This window comes from Notamacropus eugenii, chromosome 3 (assembly GCF_028372415.1).
Source record: "Notamacropus eugenii isolate mMacEug1 chromosome 3, mMacEug1.pri_v2, whole genome shotgun sequence".
Classification (NCBI taxonomy): Eukaryota; Metazoa; Chordata; class Mammalia; order Diprotodontia; family Macropodidae; genus Notamacropus; species Notamacropus eugenii.
In genome coordinates this window covers 230,943,941-230,966,880 of record NC_092874.1, presented here as the reverse complement: position 1 = coordinate 230,966,880, position 22,940 = coordinate 230,943,941, and the positions used below count along the sequence as shown (strand labels likewise).

Below are 22,940 nucleotides of genomic sequence, written 5' to 3'. Positions count from 1 at the left end.
GTTTCTTGCAGTTTTTGTCCCAAAAGCTTGCATCTTTGTGTTTGTCAAACACTAGATGACTGTGTTCGTTTACCTAAACTATTCCACTCATCTCCACTCTATTTCTGATCCAGTATCAGATTGTTTTGACAATTGTTGCTTTATAATATAGTTTGAAATCTGGTACTCCTAGGCCACTTTCCTTCACATTTTTTTCCATTGACTCCCTTGATATTCTTGACCTTTTGTTCTTTCAAGTGAATCTTGTTAGTATTATTTCTATAAAATTACTTTTTTGTAGTTTGATTGGTATGACACTGAATAAGTAAATTAATTGAGGTACAATTTTCATTTTAAATATATTGACTCAGCCTACCCATGAGCAATTAGTATTTCTCCAATTGTTTTTTTTTATTATTTTATTTTATTTTTTTAATGTTCTACAATAACTACCATAAAAGTTAGATTTTTATCCCCCTTCCTTCCTTTCTTCCTTCCTTCCTTCCTTTTTCCTTCCTTCCTTCCTTCCTTCCTTCCTTCCTTCCTTCCTTCCTTCCTTCCTTCCTTCCTTCCTTCCTTCCTTCCTCCCTTCCTCCCTTCCTTCTTCCTTTCCCTCTCTTTCCCTCTCTCTTTCCTTCTTTCTTTCCTCCCTCCCTCCTTTCCTCTTTTCCTTCCTTCCTTCCTTCATGCAATGATGTAACCTTATTGTATTCTTGATGATGTCCCTGATTTTTAATTATATAATCCTTCTCCACTTTGCACCATCATGTCAATCCCTAGGTCCCATCCAGTCCTCCACGTCTCTCATGACATCTCTATCTCACCTCGAGCCATTGATCTAGAGCTGCCTAACTGTGCTGATGGTCAGATGGTCTGGTGAGGCAGGGCCCCTGGGGAAGTTGGGAGGGAAAGGCTCAACTGAGGGAGACAGCTGGTGTCAGAGCAATAACACTGGGTGTAGAAGTCAGAAGATCTAGGTATGAGTCCAGATCCTGCCTGATGTTTGCCAGCTGAGAGAACTTGGGAATATGGTCCCTTTTCACTTCCATGAACCTTACTTTGCTTATCTTTAAAACAAGGAGTTTGAACGAGATAATCTAATCTACCTAACAATAAATCCTCAGAGTGTTTGGTCTTAGGGCCAGTGGCTCTGGACACTCTGGGTTTCAGTTCCTCCCTCCTTTAACCCTGCTTCCCAAATGTGACTTCCCTCACCTTGACTTGGTGCATCAAGTACATAGCCAATACATCCCTAGGACAGAAGCTGGGCAGGATCAGGATCTCTGAGTTCTCACAATACTTGACCTGGAGAACTTTTCCCTCTGCCCATAGTGTGGACCTCAGAGTCTGCTTCAGTTATATCGCCAATCCCAGCAGCTACAATCCTAGTGTTGGTGAGTGAAGGCCATTGATTTTTTTTTTTTCCAGGATAGCCAGTATGGGTGAGGGTGAAGGTGCTGAGGCGGAGAAGTGGGCAGGGGTAGGCTGGGATTGTTTCTCAGCCCTTTCTTCCCATCTACCAGGCCTGAATTATATATTAGATGGGGACACAGATAGGCGGCTCCGGGGTCAGGTTCCTCGTGTGTCTTTCCTGAATCGAAGCCCTACTGACTTCAAACACCAGAGTTCAGGCACTGTGTGGCTTAGGCACCAGAATGATCGAGCCTGTGGGAATGCCACATTCCAGCTGCAGGTGAGCAGGCCCTTGACTTATCCCTCCTGTTTCCACTTCAGCTCCCTTTTCCAGTCATTCCTTTCTCTCTGTTTATTATCCAGTACTCAAAAAATGTCCCTAAATTCCCTCCCAGTATCATCCCATTTTTCTTCTTCATCTGTGCCCCAGGTCCCCATGGATGGGCTTTTCTCCAATGCCAGGAGATATAGAGACACTCCCCTTCCTTGGCAGCTAGAGGTCTGGTGGATAGAGTTATCCAGCCTTGGATGCTTACTAGCTATGTTACCCTGAGCAAGTCACTCACCTGCTATTTGCCTCAACTATAAAATGGAGTTAGTAATAGTACCTACCTTACAGAGTTGTTGTGAAGATCAAATGAGATAAAATTGACAAAAAGTGCTTAGCATAGTGTTTGGAGCATTGGAGCTACTATAGAGATGTGACTTCCCTTCCCTTTCACTCTTTTTTCTCTGTTTTCCAGAGGTCTGTTGGAGTTAGTATAGTCAGAAGACCCGAGTATCATTTTCAGCTATACATTTAACCTTTGAGTCTCAGTTTCTTCAGCTGCAAAATGGGGGATGGGTAATACTTGTGCTGCCTCACTCATCAGGCTGCTGTGAGGAAGGGACTTTACAAACCTTGAAATACTATCCTAGTTTTATATATATATATATATCTGTTGATATATTCTAATTTTATCACTACTATTAATACTAATATATAATTCTCTCTCTATATTATTATTCCTGGTAGTGGTACCTTGAAAATTTGGAAAATTGTTTCTTGATCTTTGTCCAGAGGATTGATAGGCTCTATTCCTCCATAGACTCATTCTTTTGTCTTATTATGAACGTGACAATATACAAAGAGCAAAAAAGGGACATGTGAACAATTGTGAGCTTTTGTTATACATAGTTTTCCAGAAATTCTTTTTTTTTTTTTTTTTTTTTTTTTTTTAGAACTTTTCATCTAGGGCAATGTCTGGAGCATTCTAGCCTTCCCTTCTGTAGACTGGATGTTCTCTAGCTTTATCCTGCCTCATGCTTGCATCTCTCAGCTTCTTTTAGCCCAAGCTCAATAAGAACTGGGCCTTTGATTGGGACATGAGGAGGGCTGAAGACTTGGGGACTATATGTATGCTCCATTAGAACCTGGTTTCTTCCCTATTTTCATCTGCCTTCCCAGGATAATGTCAAGGACAAGCTTCGGGCTGTCATAGTGACCCTGTCCTACAGCCTCCGGTCTTCCCGAATCCAGCGTCAGGTCTCTGGACAAGAGTTGCTTCCTCTGCCACCCATCCTTAATGCCCACCAGCCAAGTACCCAGAGGGCAGAGGTGTGTGTGTGTGTGTGTGTGTGTGTGTGTGAGAGAGATCATTGCCCTGCATGGAATTCCGTATGTTTGGGTGGGAAGACCATTGCTAGAGGGAGAGGTTTACAGTGATTTCCCCTCTCTCTCTACTTTATCATCCTTAGATTCACTTCCTCAAGCAAGGTTGTGGAGAAGATAAGATCTGCCAGAGCAACTTGCAGCTTGCCCGTGCCCGATTCTGTGCCCGGGTTGGGGACACAGAGTTCCATCCACTGCCAATGTGAGGAGGTGGAGGAGGGAGGGCATGGGAGAAATGAAGAGACCAGAGTATCTGGGTCACAGAATAGAAATCTCAGAGGTGGTAGGGTTACATGTGAAGTCTTTGAAGTAGGAAGACCTGTTTTTCTTTTTCCCAAAGAAGACAGACTGATGAGAGGGACTGAGGAAAGAGGTTAACCTCAGAGAAGTTCTTGATCATAGGATACACCTATAGAAGAGGCAGAGTAAAGGGAACTGATGGACTTTCTTCCAGACCAAACACTGATCCTGTATTTTGGATCTGGGATATGAGTTTGTAGCAGGGAGTATGTGGAGAATTGAGAGAAAAGAGATAGGGTGGAAGAAAAGGAGGCAGAAGGAGGAATGAACTGAAGGGAGGATACCAGAGAAAGACTGGGGTTAGGTGGGGTGAGACCAGAAACAGATAGAGATGAGGAGAATAGCTCCTGTAGTGAATGCCATCTCTAACTCTTCCAGGGATGAAGATGGAATCACAGCTGAGTTTGCCCTGAGTGGGCAGCCAGTCATTGGTCTGGAGCTGACTGTCACCAATCTGCCCTCAGACCCAGACCAGCCTGAGGCTGATGGGGATGATGCCCATGAAGCTCAGCTCCTCATTTCCCTCCCCACCGCTCTGAATTATGTGGGGGTGCGGGCTCTGGAGCCTGCGGTAAGGGCCCCATGATAAATACCTGGGAAAGAACAGAGGTACAGGGATATCCAACAGTCTAGCCTGACTCTACCTATCTTTTAGGAAAAGCCCCTTTGTGTGTCTAATGAGAATGCTTCTCGAGTGGAATGTGAGCTGGGGAACCCCATGAAGAGAGGAGCCCAGGTTGGGATCTCTGACTTCTTCTTTGCCTCCTGTACTCATGTCTGGTGACTGCTCAAAACTCAGCCCTTTTCCTTCACTCTCTCTTTCCCATGCCTCCCCCCAAGGTTACCTTCTACCTCATCTTGGGAACTTCAGGCATCACAATCGAGACCACTAAGCTAGAGGTGGAGCTATTACTGGCCACGTAAGACCAGGGGCATTGCCGTGTTGGGGCTAGGAGAGGTCATAGAGAAGTGGAAAGGGGTACTTGCCATTTTTAGGGTGGACAGGGCTTGGAAGCCTGTGTTGTTTATACTTTCACCTCCAGCAACCCTGTTCCCACTGCCACCCCCCAGAATCAGCGAGCAGGAGCTGCATCCAGTCACTGCCCTTGCCCGAGTTGTCATTGAGTTACCCCTGTCTATTGTAGGGTGAGTAAACTTCTAGTATTCTGAGTGGATCTTGATGAGTGGGAAGCATGATGGGGATGGGATACCCTCTACCAGCTTCTAGGCTTGGACTATTCTCCTTCCCTTGGGCTCTTGACCTTAATCACGTTTTCACCTCTTCCTCACTTCCATACTTAACTCCCCCTAATTTCTGTGCTTATTTTCCCTTTCCCTTTCCTATGTCCACCTCTCCCCAATCTCTCTCCCTAGGAAGGTAATTCCTGAGAAGCTCTTCTTCTCTGGTGTGGTGAGGGGCGAGAGGGCCATGCAGTCGGAGAGGGATGTGGGCAGCAAGGTCAAATATGAGATCACGGTGAGTGATCCCTTAGACACATCCCCTCCCACTCTGTCCATTTCTATTCACTAACCTAGTTGAGTCATGGCTGGGCCCAGGGCTGCTCTACTTACCCCAGACTCCTTGTAAGGAGTATGATACAGTAGAGTTGGAGGACCTGGGCATGAATCTTGACTCTGCCTCTTCATCACCTGTGTACTTTGGGCACATCACTTAACTGGTCTGGGCTTTCCATTTCCTTACCTGTAAAGGGGGGGACTGTCTCCAGGAAAAGGGTCCATATGTCCATGTGGTGGAAAGGATGTCTGAGGTGACTTAGACTAGGGCCTAGCATAGTATTTTGTATGTGGCAAGTACTTGATAAATATTCATTTGGTTGGATTGAATCAATCTCACCCCTCAGGGATTCTTAACCTATTTGTGGGTGTCCTAGACCCCTTTGGCTATGGTCTGATAAAGCCTATAGGCACCTTCTCAGAAATGTGTTTTTAAAGGCATAAAATAAAGTTACATTAGATTACAAAGGAAACCAATTTTATTGAAGTAGTTATCAAAAAATGTATATTTAGAAAGCCAGCTTCAGAGATTTTAGGTTAAGAATCCCTGTTCAACAGGAATGGTGGCCCTTGAGCAGTGAAGACAGAAACATGCCTTTCCCCTGATCCATTAGGTAGGGGGAGGAAGGGATATTTGTTTTGCTTCCCAGACTTCTGTCCTTATCAGGACTGATCTCTCTTACTTCCCCACTGTGGTCTCCAGCATTCTCTCTAGGTGATAGTACTTGGTACAAAGTCTTGGTTCTTGAGTCTTCAGTGGAATCTCTGCCCTGCTCCCTTCCTCCCCTTCTTGGTCCACCTCTCATCCCATCTCTCTATTCACCTTGGGCTTCTCCTCCTAGCTCTCTATCTTTGTACAATCACGTGTATTTGTAAACTGCAGGGAGTGCCAGGTCCTGCATTGTCACTGAATTCCTCTTCCATATTCTACTTTATACCCACAGGTCTCTAACCAGGGCCAGTCACTGAAAACTTTGGGCTCAGCTTTTCTAAATATCATGTGGCCACATGAGATTGCCAATGGGAAGTGGCTCCTATATCCAATGCGAGTGGAATTGGAGGGTGGTCGAGGACCTGGGCAACAGGGGAATTGTATCCCCAAAGCTAACATCCTTGGACTGGTATGGTTGGGGCTAGGGTTGAGGGGAGAGGCCTGGGATTGGTGGTAGCTACACTATTGAAGCTATATAAATGGAGCTCAAATTCTTGAAGAGGATATCTTATAGGTCTAGGGGTGGAGAGGACAACACTTTAATACTGGTTCCTCCGGGTGTTCATCTAACCTGGGAAAGGAAAAAGAATGGACATTCCCCCGAGGCTCTGAGTTTGGAACTTCTTGTGTTCCCTCTCTAGGACTTTGAGAGTGGAGATCGGAAGCGGCGGGAGCTGGGACAGCCAGAGCCCAAGTCCAGTAGCTCAGGCCTCAGGTGGTCTGTGACCTCTGCAGAGAAGAAGAAAAAGGTTACCCTGGTAAGGGCAATGCAGGAAAGACATGAGAGTTGGGTGATTACAACAGGCAAAGAGTTCTGAATTATGAATCACAAGATCTTTGTTCAAGGCTGCCTTTAGTACTTTCTACAGGTATGATCTGCACATTATTTCACGTCTTTGTTTCTCAGTTTTTTCATCTGCAAAAGAAGATGGTTGGGATGATTAATTTCTAAGATCTTTTCTAGCTCTAAATACAAAGATCCTATGAGCCTATAGTGGGCAGGTATTCAGCATAATCTGGTAGTGAAAATCAGCACCATGAATTGTGGACAGAGTCTTGTGTTGAGCATGGGGTGGTGAGTAGAGATGAGGAGGATCTCCAGAGGCAGGAGATGATAGGGTTCTTGTCCTGGGAGGGCTCCCAAGAGGATGGGTGTTGGGATTAGAGGAAGCAACATATGCCCACAGATTGATTTCCCTAAGGCTTACTTAGCATGCAGGGACAAGTGAAAATGTATTTGATGATAGCTGAGTAGCTAGTTCTAGGCTATTTGTGTGAGTAAGGTTTTAATTTGAGCTGATTTTTCTCCAGCCTCTTCATTATCCTAGGCAACCTCCTATGATCCTGTCATTTTGAGCTCAGAGACTGCAGACTCATTTCATAGTTGACTGAATTAGGAAAGACAATATATGTTAAAAGAAATCATACCCTGTGGTCCAGATATTTCCTTCTTTTGTTCTAGATAGTTGAAAGCTGACTGTATATAAGCGTTGAAGGGATGTGGACAAGAGTGAGTATTGTAGGCTGGATTTTATGGTATAGTTAGGTGGGACTGCCAGCTGAATATTTGGATTCAGAGTACTGATTAATGGATCAATGTCAATTGGGATGGATGTCTCCTGTAGAATGCCACAGGACTCTATCCTTGGTGCTCTCTGTCTCTGTTTCTCTTTCTTTTTCTCTCTCTCTATCTCTCTAATTTTTTATTTTTATTTTTATTTTGTAATGTTTAACAATCACTGCCATACAATTGCGATTTTATCCCTCCCCACCTACTCCCCACTACCCCCCTCCCTCCCCACGACTGCATACAATTCTGTATAGATTCCACATATACTTTCCTATTGAGTATATTTTCACTATAGTCATGCTATGTAGTCAGACTAAGATAAATGAAAGAAATCGTATAACAAATCAGAACATGATACACAAACACATACACATACACAAACATGATCTGCTACAATATGTGAGTGACTTCCATATTTCTCTGTCTGAGTGTGGCAGGCATTTTGCCTTGAGATCCTCCATTGGGATTTTTTTTTTTTTTTTTTTGGTAAGAAGTTCTTGTGTTATTGCAAAAATCTAAGTCTACCAGAAAAAACTCTCACACACTGTGGTTGTTGCTGTGCATAAAGTTCTCCTGGTTCTGCTCCTTTCACTCAGCATCAGGTCATATAAGTCCTTCCAGGCCTCTCTGAAGTCTTCTTGTTCATCATTTCTTATGGCACAATAGTACTCCATTACATTCATATACCATAATTTATTCAGCCATTCCCCAATTGATGGACATCCCCTTGACTTCCAGTTTTTGGCAACTACATAGAGTGCTGCTATAAATATTTTTGTACATGTGGGACCCTTTCCCATTTTTATGATCTCTTGGGGATATAGTCCTAGTAGCGATATTGCTGGGTCAAAGGGTATGCACATTTTTGTAGCCCTTTGGGCATAGTTCCAAATTGCTCTCCAGAATGGTTGGATGCGCTCGCAGCTCCACCAACAATGAATTAGTGTTCCAACTTTCCCACATCCTCTCCAGCATTTATCATTTTCTTGTTCTGTCATGTTTGCCAATCTTATAGGTGTGATGTGGTACCTCAGAGTTGTTTTGATTTGCATCTCTCTAACCAATAGTGATTTAGAGCATTTTTTCATATGATTATAGATAGCTTTAATTTCTTCCTCTGAAAATTGCCTGTTCATATCCTTTGACCATTTATCAATTGGGGAATGACTTGTATGATTATACATTTGGATCAGTTCTCTATAAATTCTAGAAATGAGGCCTTTATCCCCGAGCTTAGCTGTAAAAATTCTTTCCCAATTTACTACATCCCTCCGGATTTTGGTTGCATTGGGTTTGGTTGTGCAAAAACTTCTCAGTTTAATGTAATCAAAGTTATCCATTTTGCATTTCATAATGCATTCTATCTCTCCTTTAGTAAAGAATTCTTCCCTTCTCCATAGATCTGATAAATACACTATTCCTTGCTTCTCCAGTTTATTCATGGTATCAATCTTTATACCTAAATCATGTACCCATTTGGACTTTATTCTTGTGTACGGTGTCAGGTATGGGTCTATGCCTAATTTCCGCCACACTGTTATCCAGTTTTCCCAGCAATTTTTGTCAAACAATGAGTTCTTATCCCAGAAGCTGGGGTCCTTGGGTTTATCAAACAGAAGGTTGCTATATTCCTTGCATATTGCATCTTGAGTGCCAAGTCTATTCCACTTGTCTACCTCTCTGTTTCTTAGCCAATACCAAGTGGTTTTGATAATTGCTGCTTTATAGTAGAGTTTGAGGTCTGGTAGCGCTAGGCCACCTTCCCAAGCATTTCTTTTCATTAGTCCCTTTGATATTCTGGACCTTTTGTTTTTCCAAATGAATTTTGATATTATTTTGTCCAGCTCTAGAAAGTAATTGTCTGATAGTTTAATTGGTATGGCACTAAATAAGTATATTAATTTGGGTAGAATTGTCATTTTTATTATATTAGCACGGCCTACCCATGAGCAACTAATGTTTTTCCACTTACTTAAATCTGACTTTATTTGTGCAAAAAGTGTCTTGTAATTGTGTTCATATAATCCCTGGGTTTGTTTTGGCAGGTAGACTCCTAAGTATTTTATACTGTCTACCCTAACTTTAAATGGGATTTCTCTTTCTATCTCTTGCTGTTGGACTTTGTTGCTAATATATAGGAATGCAGAAGATTTGTGTGGGTTTATTTTGTACCCTGCAACTTTGCCAAAGTTGTTTATTAATTCTAGTAATTTTTTACTTGAATCTCTGGTATCTCTCTAATTTTTGACAAAGACTTGGATGAGGGAAGCAATGGCATGTACATTTTTTTTACTGGACTGCTGACTTGAGGAAACAAGATAAAATTTAGTAGGAATAAAAACAAAATCGTGCACTTAGGTCAAAGCAAAATCAACTGCTCCAGTACAGGATGGGGCAGATGTAGCTAGACAACAATTAATTATGAGAAAAGACCTGGTGGACTTTAGTAGACTTCAAACTCAATAGAAGTCATCATTGTGACACGGTGGTCAAAATTACTAATGGAATCTTACGGTCCATTGGTATTTAGAACAATGAAGAACTCTCTTTTTAATGTAAAAAAAAAATTCCAGGATTCTTACATGATAGCAATTGGGCTATCAGTATTTGTTGATTGAGAAAATACATGAGTTCAATAATGCTTTTAAATAAATGTATATATTTCTTCACCACTACATTCACATTTGAAAAATAGTAAGATGATTATTGGAGAGGCACTGTTCTGTTCTCAAAAGGTATGTTTGCTTATTTGTTATATTGAGTAATGCTGCATATTTTGTTGGCACTAAAGAAAGATCAGAATAGCATGGTTGGTGTGGATATGCGTTTGTGGAGACTTTACAATAACTCTTCAGCCTATATAAACTTATATAGTACTTGCTATTTGATCCTCACAACAACTGACCTTGCAGATGAAGAAACTGAACCAAACATAGGTTAATTGATTTGCCCGGAGTCACACAGCAAGTAAATGTCTAAGACATTTTCATGTTTGAATTTAGGTCTTCCTAACTGCAGACGTGGTGCTTTCTCCACTATGCCACCTACCGGCCTTTATTGATAATAACATACAGCCTTGATGTAATGCTTTGGTTTGCAAAAACTTTACAGATATTATCTCATTTGATCTTCACCACAATCCTGTAAGGGAGGTGCTGTTATTATTCTCATTTTACAGATAAGGAAAGTGAATCAGAGGCTGAGACAGCTAGGTGGTGCAGTGGATAGATTGTGTTTGTCCTTTGTTTTTGAAGAAGACCATACCATCAGAGAAATGATGACATGACTTACACTTGACTTTGTTTTGAGTGAGGGAGGGCTGTGCAGGTCACCAGCCTCACTTCTCCTCCAGAGCCATCTGAATACGATGACCAAATATTCATCATGATGACTGGAGATGACCCAGGATGCAGTGGGAGGCCTTGGTCTTTTTTCAGCTAAGGCCTATTCAGGTACTCACTTAGAGTGAGGTAACACCCATTCAGTGAATAGGTCTCTTTAAGAAGCAGTCAGGGAATGACCCCTTTAATGAGCAAAAGAAAAAAATATAACTAAATCAAGCTGGGAGGGAAACAGCAACAATTACTGTTGATAATCGCTCTTAAGCCAGCAGGGTCCACAACACAGCCATTAAGTGGAGTTTGGGCAGGGACCTACTCTCCAATCTGTGGGCTTCAGAGTGCACTGGGTTTAAGGTTTTAAGAAAGAAGAAAGGAAGAAAGAAAGAAAGAAGGAAGGAAAGAAATCTAGCCAGTAAACCCCGTTAACTAAGCATCCTCTGGCCATCTAAATTTCCTTTCCTTTGGAGAGGAGAAGGAAGGGGAGAGCAAGACAGAAGGGAGAGGATGAGCTGAGTTACCCAGCTAGCTGGGTCTTCATTCAGGCAGCTTGGTCTACTCATAGGTTGTGTTCGTCCTTTGTTTTTGAAGAGGACCATACCATCAGAGAAATGATGACATGACTTGCACTTGACTTTGCTTTGAGTGAGGGAAGGTTGTGCAGGTCACCAGCCTCGCTTCTCCTCCTGAGCCACCCCCAGTGGATGGAATGCAAAGCTTGTAGTCAGGAAGATCTGAGTTCTGGTCTCAGACACTTGTTAGCTTTGTGACCCTGGGCAAGTCACTTAAACTCTGTTTGCCTCAGTTTCTTCTGGAGATGATGATAGTACCTAGCTCCCAGGGTTGTTGTGAGGATTAAACGAGATAATATTTATAAGGTGCTTAGTCCAGGGTCTGACACATAACACTGTAAGTGCTATATAAATGTTAGCTATTGTTATTATTACTACCTAGGGTCAGACTGCTAGTAAGTGCTGATGGCTGGATTTGAACTTAAGTCTTCCTAACTCCATTTCTAATTGTCTAAATTTTTTCCATTTTGGGCAGTACATTGATGATACAGAGCAGGGGTTCTTAATATTTTTTGTGTCTTGGACCCCTTTGGTAGTCTGGGGAAACCCTTCTCAGAATCATGGTTTTAAATGTATACCATAAAATACTTCAGATCATGAGGGAAATCAATTCTATTGAAATACAGTTATCAAAATATTTTTCTAAAAAAAGATCACAGATTTCTGATTAAGAACCCTTGATCCAGGATGGAATAAACTGATTCAAGAAAAGTAGGTTTCCTCCTATTAGAGGTCTTCTAGTGGAGGCTAGATGATTGTTGGGGATCACAGAACCACAGGATATTAAGAATTGGAGGGACTTTGAGTGGGCATATAGTTCAACACACAGTAGAAAAGGAATTCCCACTATAACATATCCAACAAGCCTCAAGCCTCTGTCTGAGGACCTCCAGTGGAGGAAAACCCACTATTTTCCCCATATATTCCCTTCTAATTTTATTTTTCTCTTATTTTATTTATTACATGTAAAAAAATTTAACATTTGTTTTTGAGTTCCAAACTCTCTCCTTCCCTCCCTCCCTTTGCTCATACTTGAGAAGGCAAGCAATTTGATACAGATTATACATGTGAAATAATGCAAAACATATTTCCATATTAGCTATGTTGCAAAAGAAAGCACAGACCAAAAAAAACCCCACAAGAAAAATAAAGTAAAAAAATTATTCTTCAATCTGTATTCAGACTCCATCAGTTCTTTCTCTGGAGTTAGATAGCATTTTTCCTCATGGATCCTTTGGAATTGTCTTGGATCATTGTATTTATCATTGTATGTCATTTATAGTCAATCATCATATATTGTTACTCTTATTGTATAGGATGTTCTGGTTCTATTCACTTGACTTTGCATGAGTTCATATAAGTCTTCCCAGATTTTTCTGAAAGCATCTTGCTCATCATTTCTTTTTACTTTCTTTTCTTTTGGAGGCAATCAGGATTAAGTGACTTGCCCAGGGTGTCATACAGCTAATAAGTGTCTGAAGCTGGATTTGAACTCAGGTCCTCCTGACTCCAGAGCTGGTCTTCTATCCACTGTGTCACCTAACTGCCCCCAGCTTGTCACTTCTTAAAGCACAATAGTGTTCCATCACAATCATATACGACGACTTATTCAGCCATTCCCTAATTGATGGGCAGGTCCTCAATTTCCATTTCTTTGCCATCACAGAAAGATAAATATATAAAAATTTTTGTACATATAGATCCTTTTCTTTTTTCTTTGATCTCTTTGGGATACAGACCTAGTAGTAGTATTGCTGGGTCAAAGAATAAGCCTAGTTTAATAGCCCTTTGGGCATAGTTCCAAAGTACTCATCAGAATGGTGTTTTAATTTGTATTTCTCTAACTAGTAGTGATTTAGAACATTTTTTAACATGACTAGAGATAGCTTTGACTTCTTTTTCAGAAAACTGCCTGTTCATATCCTTTGGGCATTTGTCAGTTGGGGAATGACTTGTATTCTTATAAATTTGACTAAGTTCTCTATCTAGTTGAGAAACAAAGGTTATATCAGGGAAATGTTATAAAATTTCCCTTCTAGTTTTCCATGCATTGGTTTTGTTTGTACAACTTCCCCTTTAATTTAATGATCATTTGATCCATTTTACTTCTCACGACCTTCTCTATCTCATTTGATCGCAAATTCTTCCCTCATCCATAGATCTGACAGGTAAAAATTTTCATACTTCTCTAATTTGCTTATGATATCACCTTTTACATCTAAATTATAAATTTGACCTTATCTTGGTATATGGTATAAGGTGCTGGTCTATATCTGGTTTCTGGCATATTGCTTTCCAGTGTTCCTAAGCAGTTTTTGTCAGATAGTGAGGTCTTGTGTCTTTGTGTTTGTTAAACACTAGATCACTATGTTCACAATACTGTATATTGTGTACCTAGTCTGTTTCTCTGATCTCCACTCTACGACTGAGTCAGTACCAGATGTTTTGGGTGATTATTGCCTTCTAACACAATTTGAGGTCTGGTTACTAGGCCACCTTCCTTCATATTTTTTTTCATTGACTCCATTGATATTCTTTGACCTTTTGTGCTTCCAGGTGAATTTTATTATTACTTTTTCTAGCTCTGTAAAATAGTTTTTTTTGTCAGTTTGATTGGTATGGCCCTGAATAAGTACTTAATTTGTGTAGAATTGTCATTTTTATTATATTGATGAGCAATTAAATATTTCTCCAATTGTTTAGATCTGACTGTATTTGTGTAAAACGTGTTTTGTAATTGTGTTCATATAGTTCCTGGGTTTGTCTTGGCAGGTAAACTCCCCCAAACCCACTGCTTTTGAAGTTTCCTACTACATACTTATAAATTGTTAGGAGGGTTTTTTTTAATGACATCAAACCTTGCAATTTTCACCCATATTTCTCCTGGTTTTGTTCTTTGGGGCCAAACGGAGCAAGTCTAATATTACTTTGGATTTTTTTGAGGGGGTCTTAATCTGGGGCCTATGAATTTTTAATAAAAATTTTGATAGCTATATTTCAATGTAATTGTTTTTTTGAATCCTGTGTATTTTATTTTACATATTTAAAAACACTATTCGTGAGAAGGGGTCTATGGGCTTCATCAGACTGCCAGAGTGATCTGTTACACCTCCTGTACAGAGGAAAAGGAAAAATATGGAATGTTGGAAACAGCAATGGGGAGTGGGGTGGCGGTGGCCTGTGGGAAACTCTGAGCCTGGAGCAAATAATGTGGTTGGAAGAGGATGATCTGGAGATTTTGGATAGCTGGATGTATAGTGAGGTCTGATAATAGAGCCTTTCCCTGTCTGCATCTAGGACTGTAAGAATGGTACTGCCAGATGCATTGTCTACAGCTGCCCACTCTACAGCTTTGACCGAGAGGCTGTGCTCCATGTCTGGGGCCGCCTATGGAACAGCACTTTCCTGGAGGTAAAGGGCACTGGGTGGGTGTCAAGGGTATTTGAGCTTCTTTTCTCTCTGTGGCCCCTTTGAACCTCCCAAGTAGTTTTGTACTTTAGAACCTCTGGGCCTTCCTCTTCCACCTTGGCCCCAAACATTGCTCCAGCTTAGGATGAGGGCAGGGGTAGGAACAGGTGACCTTAGAGCAGCAAATATACTTTCCTCTATCAGAAGCTACCTCATTTTTTCCTTCTCCATCGGAAACTCAGATGGTTGGTTTCACTGTGCTGGCTTTCACCTGAATTGTGGATTAATTTAAAGACCCCTGAAACTTCTGGAAACTTCATTTTTTTTGTTTGTGCCCTTAGCATCCTACTGTGAACATAGTAAGTGTTTTAATAACTGTCATAGAGTTGTATGAAGCTTTTGGGAGATTAGGACCCTAGAGAGGCTTGGGAGTTTAGATATGGGGAGTGAGGTGTGTGTGTGTGTGTGTGTGTGTGTGTGTGTGTGTGTGTGTGTGTGTGTGTGTGTGTGTGTGTGTAGATGTTTCATTGAACTCTGTTCTCTCTATCTCCAACTGCAGGAATATACTGACGTGAAGTCCTTGGATCTGATTGTCCGAGCCAATATCGCTGTCAAGTCATCTATACAGAATCTGAAATTCAGAGATTTCTCTACACAGGTGATGCTCAGGGCTTGGAAATGGGAGAAGAAGAACAATTTATTCCTTCCTGTCTTTGCCTCTCCCTTCCTTCTCCTTGTCATTTTGTTAACCTTTCCTTTGCAGATCCCTGTGGCTGTGTACCTAGACCCCATGGCTGTGGTGGCTGGTGGGGTGCCTTGGTGGGTCATCTTACTGGCTGTCTTGGCTGGGATCCTGGTGCTGGCTTTGCTTGTTCTTCTCATGTGGAAGGTGAGAATGAGGCTGGGGACAGGTCAGCAAGGCTGGTGGCTCTGCTGGGCTCCCAGATCCTGGGGGAGTCTGAGGGTACTTAGAAACACATGAGGCAGTGAAAAATGAGCTTAGAACTTCCCTTTCCCCCAAGACATGGGACAGAGAATCCTCTAAAGGAGGGACACATATGGAGAGAAAGGAGACACATATGTTGATGAAGACCCATGCATGTCTACCCTCATCCATGTTAAAGCTCTGATATGCTTTTGGAGTGGTCTAGAACTTTCTGGAGAAGATCTGATGAAGGTGACCCCCACATAAAATCAACCCTGGAGCTTCAATCCCCTGTTCCCATTAAAATTTGCAGGAATCCTGTGGAACTATGTAACTCTCTCAGATAGACAAACAGAATATTCCAGGGATTCTAGAATGCTAGCCCCCTTGCTCCCTCCATCCTCTCTCTCTCTCCTGCCCTTGGGCCTTCCCATCCCCTTTCTCTTTTGACCCTTTCCTCCTCCAATACTCCAGTGTGGTTTCTTTCATCGGAGCAACCAAGGCCTACAATTTACCACCAATTATCACCGGGCCCATCTGGCTGTGCAGCCTTCGGCTGCAGACCAAGGGGGCCCAGGCACTGTGGGGTAATAGAACTTTGTGTGTATGTGTGCACATGCCCCTGGGGAGGTTGGTCCCTTCAGCATTCTGGGGACATGAGTGTGCAAAGGGAAGTGAGGAGGCAGGAGTGTGTGTGAGCCTGCAGGAGTTGGGAGGGAAGGACCATGCCTGAGTATGGAAGGGTGAGTATATGCAGCTTTGGGGATGGTGGAATGAATGTGCATAGACCTGGAAAGTGTGAGCATGTGGGAGATTTGGGGAGATATCCTGCATGTGTGTTCCAGGAGGCATGATTGTGTAGCGGTGAGTGTGAGCTAGCCTGTGAAGGGGTGGCACAGGATTGTGGGAGTCTGAGCATGTGACTTGGTCCTAGCCTGCTATATACAAGAGGCATGACTGGATAGTTTCAGGATTCTCTACCTCCATTTGCAAAGCTGAGAAGGTGTAGGGTCTGCAAATGGCACATATAAGGGGCCAAAGCTCAAGTATAATGGACCCAGCCTCAGTAGGAGTCTATGGGGGCATAGAGGGGTAAATATACAAGGGATGGGACACTCTGGCAGGAGAAGTGGGCAGGAAGGAGCCAGTCTGAGTGAAAAATAGCCACAACTGCCGGCAGAGGTAGGAGGCCCATAAGATCTCACCATGGGGCTCCTGGTGTTGAGGAAGGTGACAGGTCTAATTATAATAATAACTAGCAGTTACAGAGCACTTTAAGGTTTATAAAGCACCTTACAAATATTCTCTTTTTATCCTTAACAACAATCCTGGGAGAGAGGTGCTATTATTGTTCCCATTTTACAAATGGGAAAATAGGCAAATAGAGGTGAAATAGCTTGTCTGAGGCTGGATTTGAACTTACACCTTCCTGGCTCTAGGCCTAGCATTCTGCCCACTCTGTTACTCCTTCTCTAACATCACCTTTCTTTCTCTACCTCTGGCTCTTCACTCTAACCTCAGGTCCCTTTGACCCCTGGAGAAGGAAGGAGTATGAGAGAATGCTTCCTTGGCCCAGTGTACTCGGGCCAGACAGTACTTACCTCTCTTGCCAGTTAGTGTTTGGAGCCCTGTACTGGTTGTCGTCTGTCCTCTCCTGCTCCTATTATAATTGAACCACATGCACCTTTCCTCCATCCTGAGGAAGGAGAGGGGGAGCCACTGATTGGAACTGGGTGTCTGTGTCCCTGTGGCCATGACTTGCCTAACCCTTTACTTCTGGGGATCTTCTTTTAGGTGGGATTCTTCAAGCGGGCGCGGTACCCCGAGGCCACAGTACCCCAATACCATGCGGTAAAGATACCCCGTGAGGACCGGCAGCTATTCAAGGAGGAGAAAACAGGAACCATCTTGAGGAATAACTGGGGTACCCCCCGGAGAGAGAGTACTGATGGACATCCTATCCTGGGTCCCGATGGACACTCAGAACCAAGAACCAGTGGCCATCCAGAGCTGGGAAGTGCCTAGCTCAGCTCTCCACGTCTCCCTGGCATGGCTCTGACACTTCTCTTCTCTGTGGTCCTAAAGCCAGTTTGCCTCCCCACATTTTCCTAGAGATGCCTTCTTAGCGTGGGGAGCATGGGTGCAGAGAGAGTGGTTGTTGGCTTACCAGAAGAGTCTGGGATCACAGACTCTCCCCCTGCCTTACTGCTCTCTCTCCCCTCTCTACCTTCCTAATCCTATCCTCCTTGGTTTTGGGAGCTTATAGAGGTAGTAACCAGGAGAGAGGAAGCAGGACCACTATGTCAAGGACTTAGGAAGGGGCTAGAGAAAGAATCATGGTTCTCTTAACTTCTGATAATTCTTGAAAAAACCAAATCCCTAGTGCCTCTCTAGAAGTGCCTTAGCTCTGGGCAGGAAGGAGGGGGAGAGGCTTCGCCTGGGATTCCCCCCTAAACCCTTGACCTCACTTTTCTGGGCTGTCTCAGTGGCTTTTGTGTCTATTTATTAAAAAGTATTTAAGTACTCCACAAAGGGCCCCTTTACTTGCCCCATGCCTCCTAGTTGGCCTAGTTTTTTGATCCTATATTTTCCATACCACGTTGAGTATGGGGTGGGATTGACAGATCAATCCAGTGATTTTTAGACACAGACTTTATTAGGGAGAGGAGAGATGACATGAGTAAAGTTTGGGCTGGGGAGACGATAGGAAACCTGGGTGGGAGGAAGGTAGACTGAAATAGCAGCCTGGGGAGGTAGGGAGAGAGAGGAGAGGAAGATGAAAGAGGGGAAGAAGAGAGGAAAGAGGATGAGAGATATGTATAGATAAGTCTACACTTCAGAATAGAGATCAATTCCTGAAGAACTGGTCAGGTAAAGAGTAGAGGTTTCATGGTAAAGTCATGGGAGGGATAAGTGAGAGGGCGTGTTGAAGAGGGAATGGGGGTCTGGTGAGATGGCAACAGAGAGGGTAAGAGAAGTGAGGAGGCCCAGCTAAGGAAGGAGAAGCAGGAAGTGAAAGTAGAGGATAGAGAGGTCAAGGGCATCTCCTTTCATGGGGTATTCTTAGAGAGAGAGAACAGGCTGAGATGGGCAAAGAGAGGCATAGAATAATCCAGCTGGTCTCATGGTGCCATAACGTCACTTCACAGCCAGTCCCATGATGTGGGGACCTACTGGTAGCCACTTGAAGAGAGGGGGTTGCCATTCAAATTGTAGTTCAGAAAACTTGGCTCTCTCCAGCTCTTTCCAGGTCTCTCTGGTGAGATAGCAGCCATCACCAATGTGCTTCCAAGTGGGCTCGGCCACCTGCTGCCACATCAAGGCCCAACTTCCAGGGGGCTCAGCCACATGCTCCCAGAAAAAGAAGATGCCTCCCTTTGTCGAGGAGGGGTAGAGTTACAAAGTCACTCAGGGGTCTGCCTTTTTCAACTCCCCCCATCTTCGCCAAACCCAAATTTTTTTTAAGCCAAGGGCTATAACTTTTGGGAAAGGTAGGTTAGAGTCAGAGACATTTTTCCTTTTGATCCTTTCTGGTCCCTCTCCTCTCCCCACCTCCCTCCCCCCAGTCAAAGTCCATGCTCTTTGTTATTTACAAATATTTGAATGGTGGGTATACCTGAGAACAGAGTGGGAAGGTGCCTGCCTCTGCCCAGTCAAAGGTCTTAGTTTGTAATCTTGGTTCTGTCATGAATTCGCTTGAGTAAATTTCTTAACCACTTGGTGTCTTAGTTTTTTCATCTAAAAATTCAGATTCCTCAAATATTTACTAAGTTCCTACCATGTACAAGGTACTGATTGCAACAGATGAAAATAGCCCTATGTAACATGTTGGCAGATGAGCAAATACAAGGTAGGGGGTGATGGGATCAAGGGAGATATCTGACAGAGAGCTCTAGGAAAATCTGAGAAAGAAGAGGGCATCAGGAATCAGGGGGAGTCAGAGAAGACTATGGAAATGGCAGCCCATGAACTGAGTGCCTTATCATTCTCAAAGAATGATGAGGATTTGGAAAAGAAGGAGGGAGTAAGTCACAGCATGGTGGGAGGAAGGAGGGGGTCAGTCTGTGGGGGTGCTCAGAAACTGGAGATGGTATGCTGGGTTTGATAGAATAGCTGGGGTAATGGTTCAGCTCCATCTGGCGTATTGTGTTTGGTTCAGAGTTCCACATTTTAGCAAGGATTTAAAACCTTGTCATTTGAAGATCAGTTGAAGGAACTGGGCTGGAGGGATGCTTACCTGGAGGAGATACTCATGGGGTGTGGGTGGGAGGTGAGATAGCTGTTTCCAAATATTTGAAATACATTTAATAAGATGTATTAGAGAGGTAGAAATGCATGGGAGTAGAGGTCAGGATATCTTGGTTCAAATTGTTGTTCAGTCGTTTGTCAGTCTCATCCGACTCTTTGTGACCCCATTTGAGGTTTTCTTGGCAAAGATACTGGAGTGGTTTGCTATTTCCTTATCCAAGTATTTGACAAATGAGGAACTGAGGCAAACAGAGTTAAACAACTTGCCCAAGGTCATACAACTAATAAGTGTCTGGGGTCAGATTTGAATTCAGGAAGTCTGGCACTCTATCCATTGTGCCACCTAGTGGATTTAAATACTGCCTTGGAAATTTATGTGTGTGATTGTGGGTAAAATGCTTCTCAAGCCTAATTTTCCTTACATTTAACAGGAGTCAGAATGCTTATAATATCTCCTCACAGGGTTATTGTGAAAGAACAGACTTTGCAAATCTCACAATGCTTCGCTAGCACGAGATTAATATTATTAGGCTTAAATTGTGTGACTCCAGAAGACCAAACTAATATCACTAGGTGAAAAGGAAAAAACTTGCTAATAAACTAGAACTCTTCCAAATACTTGGACTTCCTAGAGAGTTACTGAGTTTCTTATCTCCGCAAATATTCAAACAGAAACTGGATGAATACTTATTGAGGATATTTTAAAGTTATCCATGCTTTGAATGGGAAGGGGTATGTAGTTATTTCCTCAACATGTCATGTTTAATGAACACCTAACAAGCCAGAGTTGGTAGAGACCCTGACACACTGAAGGCCCTTCTAATGCTGAGATCTTGTGACTGTAACCTCTGCCATACCCTCTTTTCGGGGTGTTGGGAAGGTCAGGCTAGACCATAATTTAGAAAGTACTTTGGAAGGTAAAGAGATATACAAAGGCCAAGAGCTTGTTACAGAGGTGCCACATTTGAAGTTCTAGCTATGTTTGTTGAGGTGATGCTTCTTCCATACAGACCCCTGGAGCAGACGTCCTCTTTCTTTCCTCTGCCTCCACCTCTCACTTTAGTTCAGTGAGAGTCAAGGGACAGTTTTCAGTGGGAGTCTGGTCCCTTTGACCCACCTTGACATTCCTCTAACTCCTCAGGGGCTTACCAGGCTATGGAAAGAACTCAGGAGTCCAGAGAACTGTATTTGAGTCCTGACTGATGCTTAATACTTGTGTAATGGAACAAAGCACCCTCTCTGAAACTCAGTCTCCTTGTCTTTAAAATAGGCATCACAGTACTTGTAAATCTATTTCATGGGATTGTTGTGTGGAGAACACTGAAAACTTTAAGCTCTGCCTAAATATGAATTATTTTGATTATTATGCAAATCAGTTGGATTCTCCATCTATAAAATGAAGGGATTGACTCATTCACCAATAAGGCATTTTTCAACTCTTAATCTTTCATCTTATGATCACATCCAGAGTGACGCCCAGTCCTTCTCAGCAGTGAAGCTCTTTGGTCCCCTTGTAGCTGGGATTTGGACTACTGAGGCTGAGAAGGTTGTAGGAACCCTTGATGGGCAGTGCAGATTGCCATAGGATGAAAGGCTTACCCCTTTCTTTGTTCCTGCTGACCTAGTGAGAGACAACAAGTAGCATGGCTTGACAAGGAGCAAGTCACTTAATCTCTCTGTATCAGGTTCCTTTTCTGTAAAATGAGGGAGTTGGATCTGAGGACCTACAAGGTCCTTTCCAACTTTAGATCTAATATCTCATGTCCTAAGCACACCAGGCTGTATGTCCCATCCCCAATATTTTTTAAGAGTTACTATCAGGGCACCCAGCCAAGTCCTCAGGGCCTTCCCTCACCATCCCTGGAAAATTGTATTTTTTTGAGGCCTTGAAAATTTGGGTCTTTCAAAACATCAAAGTAAGGACCCCCACCCCAATTTTTGTACTTTCTGGTCCCCCAAACACCTGGATCCCATGATAGCATAGTAATTACCCTGAGCTCCTTCTTTCAAGAAGACTCTGCTCTCCTAATTCTATTACCTCTAGAAATAATGCCTGTATTAGCATTGACTCATTCCCCTGCACCTCTGCTGTCTTGGGGTCTTTTCCATCACTCACTCCACGGCCCTCACGCCCATTGTCCTCCTACTCACCGGCCTTAGCACCCTCTGGACTTCCTGTAGGACCTTCTTTGGGCTCTTGACTGAGCACAGGACCAGGGTGCAGACCACTGCATCCATGGAGCCATCAGCCACTTGACTCATGTCCTCTCCTGGAGCCACTAGAAAATCTTCATACTGGAGGTGCTTGTTTTTGGCCATACTCTCTGTCAGGAACTTCTTAAAGTGGGGGTTGGGATCTAGGCAGGTGACCCTGCAGCCGGCCGGGTAGAACTCAAAATTGGCACCTGTACCGCAGCCAAGTTCTAGCAAAGTCACCTTCCCAGAGGCTCCGGCCAGCTTCTTGATCTGGCTAAAAAGCTCCCGTTTCTTACCCTGTATCTTCTGGTTGCTCTTGGGAGTTATTGCGGCCATGAAGTAGGGAAAGTACTTACTCCATAGGGGTTGCCAACAGCCGAGCAGGGCAAGCAGGTGAAGAGGCAGAGTCAGGAGACACAGGACTACCTGGAGAGCAAAAACCAGGACATTCATGGTGGGGTCCTGGGTGAGCTCTCTGTCGCTCTGTGACCGGATTTCTTCTTTCTGCCTGGAACTGTTTAGACTCCAAAATTTTTGTCTCTACTTTCACTACAATGTTTGTTTATAGTTTGGACTTTACTCTCAGTTCACAGGGACTTATTTCTTAAAGAACAGAGTTAAATGAACCATGGGAGTGAGATGATGAAAGAGGTAGAGGATAGTTGGAATTCTTCCAGATGGCAATAGGCACCCCCTCCCACTTTTTAATAATACTTTTCCACATTGGGGCAAGGGGGCCTGGTCTGAAACCTTGAACACTGCTCAGTGGCTTGATGTCATATAGATGTCATGAGAACCGATTGTTAAAATTTCAGTAAAAATTCATTAAAATTCATTATGGAGCAGCTAGGTAGTGCAGTGGATAGAGTGTTGAGCCTGGAGTCAGGAAAACCTGAGTTCAGATCTGGCTTCAGACATTTCCTAGAAGCTAGGTGACCCTGGACAAGTCACTTAACCCTGTTTGCCTCAGTTTCCTCATCTGTCAAATGAACTGGATAGGAAATGACAAACCCCTCCAGTATCTTGGCCAAGAAAACTCTTAATGGGGTCATGAAGAGTCACACACAACTGACACAGCTCAGCAACAATGGGGGAGTTTGTTGTGCTGTTTGT

General features: G+C 43.1%; 2 protein-coding genes across 5 annotated transcripts in view; one reads left to right on the top strand and one right to left on the bottom strand.

Moving 5' to 3' along the window:
- ITGA7 (integrin subunit alpha 7) overlaps window positions 1–19,104 on the top strand; it is a 33,224-nt gene extending 14,120 nt beyond the window's left edge. For all 3 annotated transcript variants that reach the window (XM_072654944.1, XM_072654945.1, XM_072654943.1), the window contains 16 exons: window positions 760–855; window positions 1,312–1,373; window positions 1,503–1,672; window positions 2,840–2,989; window positions 3,130–3,245; window positions 3,722–3,914; window positions 3,999–4,079; window positions 4,184–4,263; window positions 4,415–4,489; window positions 4,718–4,820; window positions 5,803–5,979; window positions 6,212–6,328; window positions 14,348–14,461; window positions 15,018–15,116; window positions 15,222–15,347; window positions 17,178–19,104. In XM_072654944.1, the coding sequence (XP_072511045.1) occupies window positions 760–855; window positions 1,312–1,373; window positions 1,503–1,672; window positions 2,840–2,989; window positions 3,130–3,245; window positions 3,722–3,914; window positions 3,999–4,079; window positions 4,184–4,263; window positions 4,415–4,489; window positions 4,718–4,820; window positions 5,803–5,979; window positions 6,212–6,328; window positions 14,348–14,461; window positions 15,018–15,116; window positions 15,222–15,347; window positions 17,178–17,408 (1,990 nt within the window). In that variant the 3' untranslated portion in view covers window positions 17,409–19,104. The remainder of the gene's footprint in view (window positions 1–759; window positions 856–1,311; window positions 1,374–1,502; window positions 1,673–2,839; window positions 2,990–3,129; window positions 3,246–3,721; window positions 3,915–3,998; window positions 4,080–4,183; window positions 4,264–4,414; window positions 4,490–4,717; window positions 4,821–5,802; window positions 5,980–6,211; window positions 6,329–14,347; window positions 14,462–15,017; window positions 15,117–15,221; window positions 15,348–17,177) is intronic.
- Window positions 18,018–22,402, bottom strand: TMT1B (thiol methyltransferase 1B). 2 transcript variants are annotated; one of them, XM_072654947.1, is made up of 2 exons: window positions 21,783–22,402; window positions 18,018–21,252 (listed from the first exon to the last, which is right to left on the bottom strand). In XM_072654947.1, exons 1-2 carry the CDS (start codon window positions 22,278–22,280, stop codon window positions 21,118–21,120), a joined length of 633 nt encoding a protein of 210 aa, XP_072511048.1. In that variant the 5' UTR covers window positions 22,281–22,402; the 3' UTR covers window positions 18,018–21,117. The 2 variants fall into 2 exon arrangements, with proteins under 2 accessions (XP_072511048.1, XP_072511047.1); XM_072654946.1 differs by having other exon boundaries at window positions 18,018–18,758; window positions 21,783–22,393.
- Between the last annotated feature and the right edge of the window lie 538 nt (window positions 22,403–22,940).

Excerpts from the sequence above, each read along its gene's own strand:
- TMT1B (XM_072654946.1), bottom strand. The coding sequence starts at position 22,280 with ATGAATGTCCTGGTTTTTGCTCTCCAGGTAGTCCTGTGTCTCCTGACT. Across the intron at positions 18,759-21,782 it reads TCCAGAGGGTGCTAAGGCCG|GGAGGCATCTTCTTTTTCTG; the intron begins GTGAGTAGGAGG and ends TCCTCGACAAAG.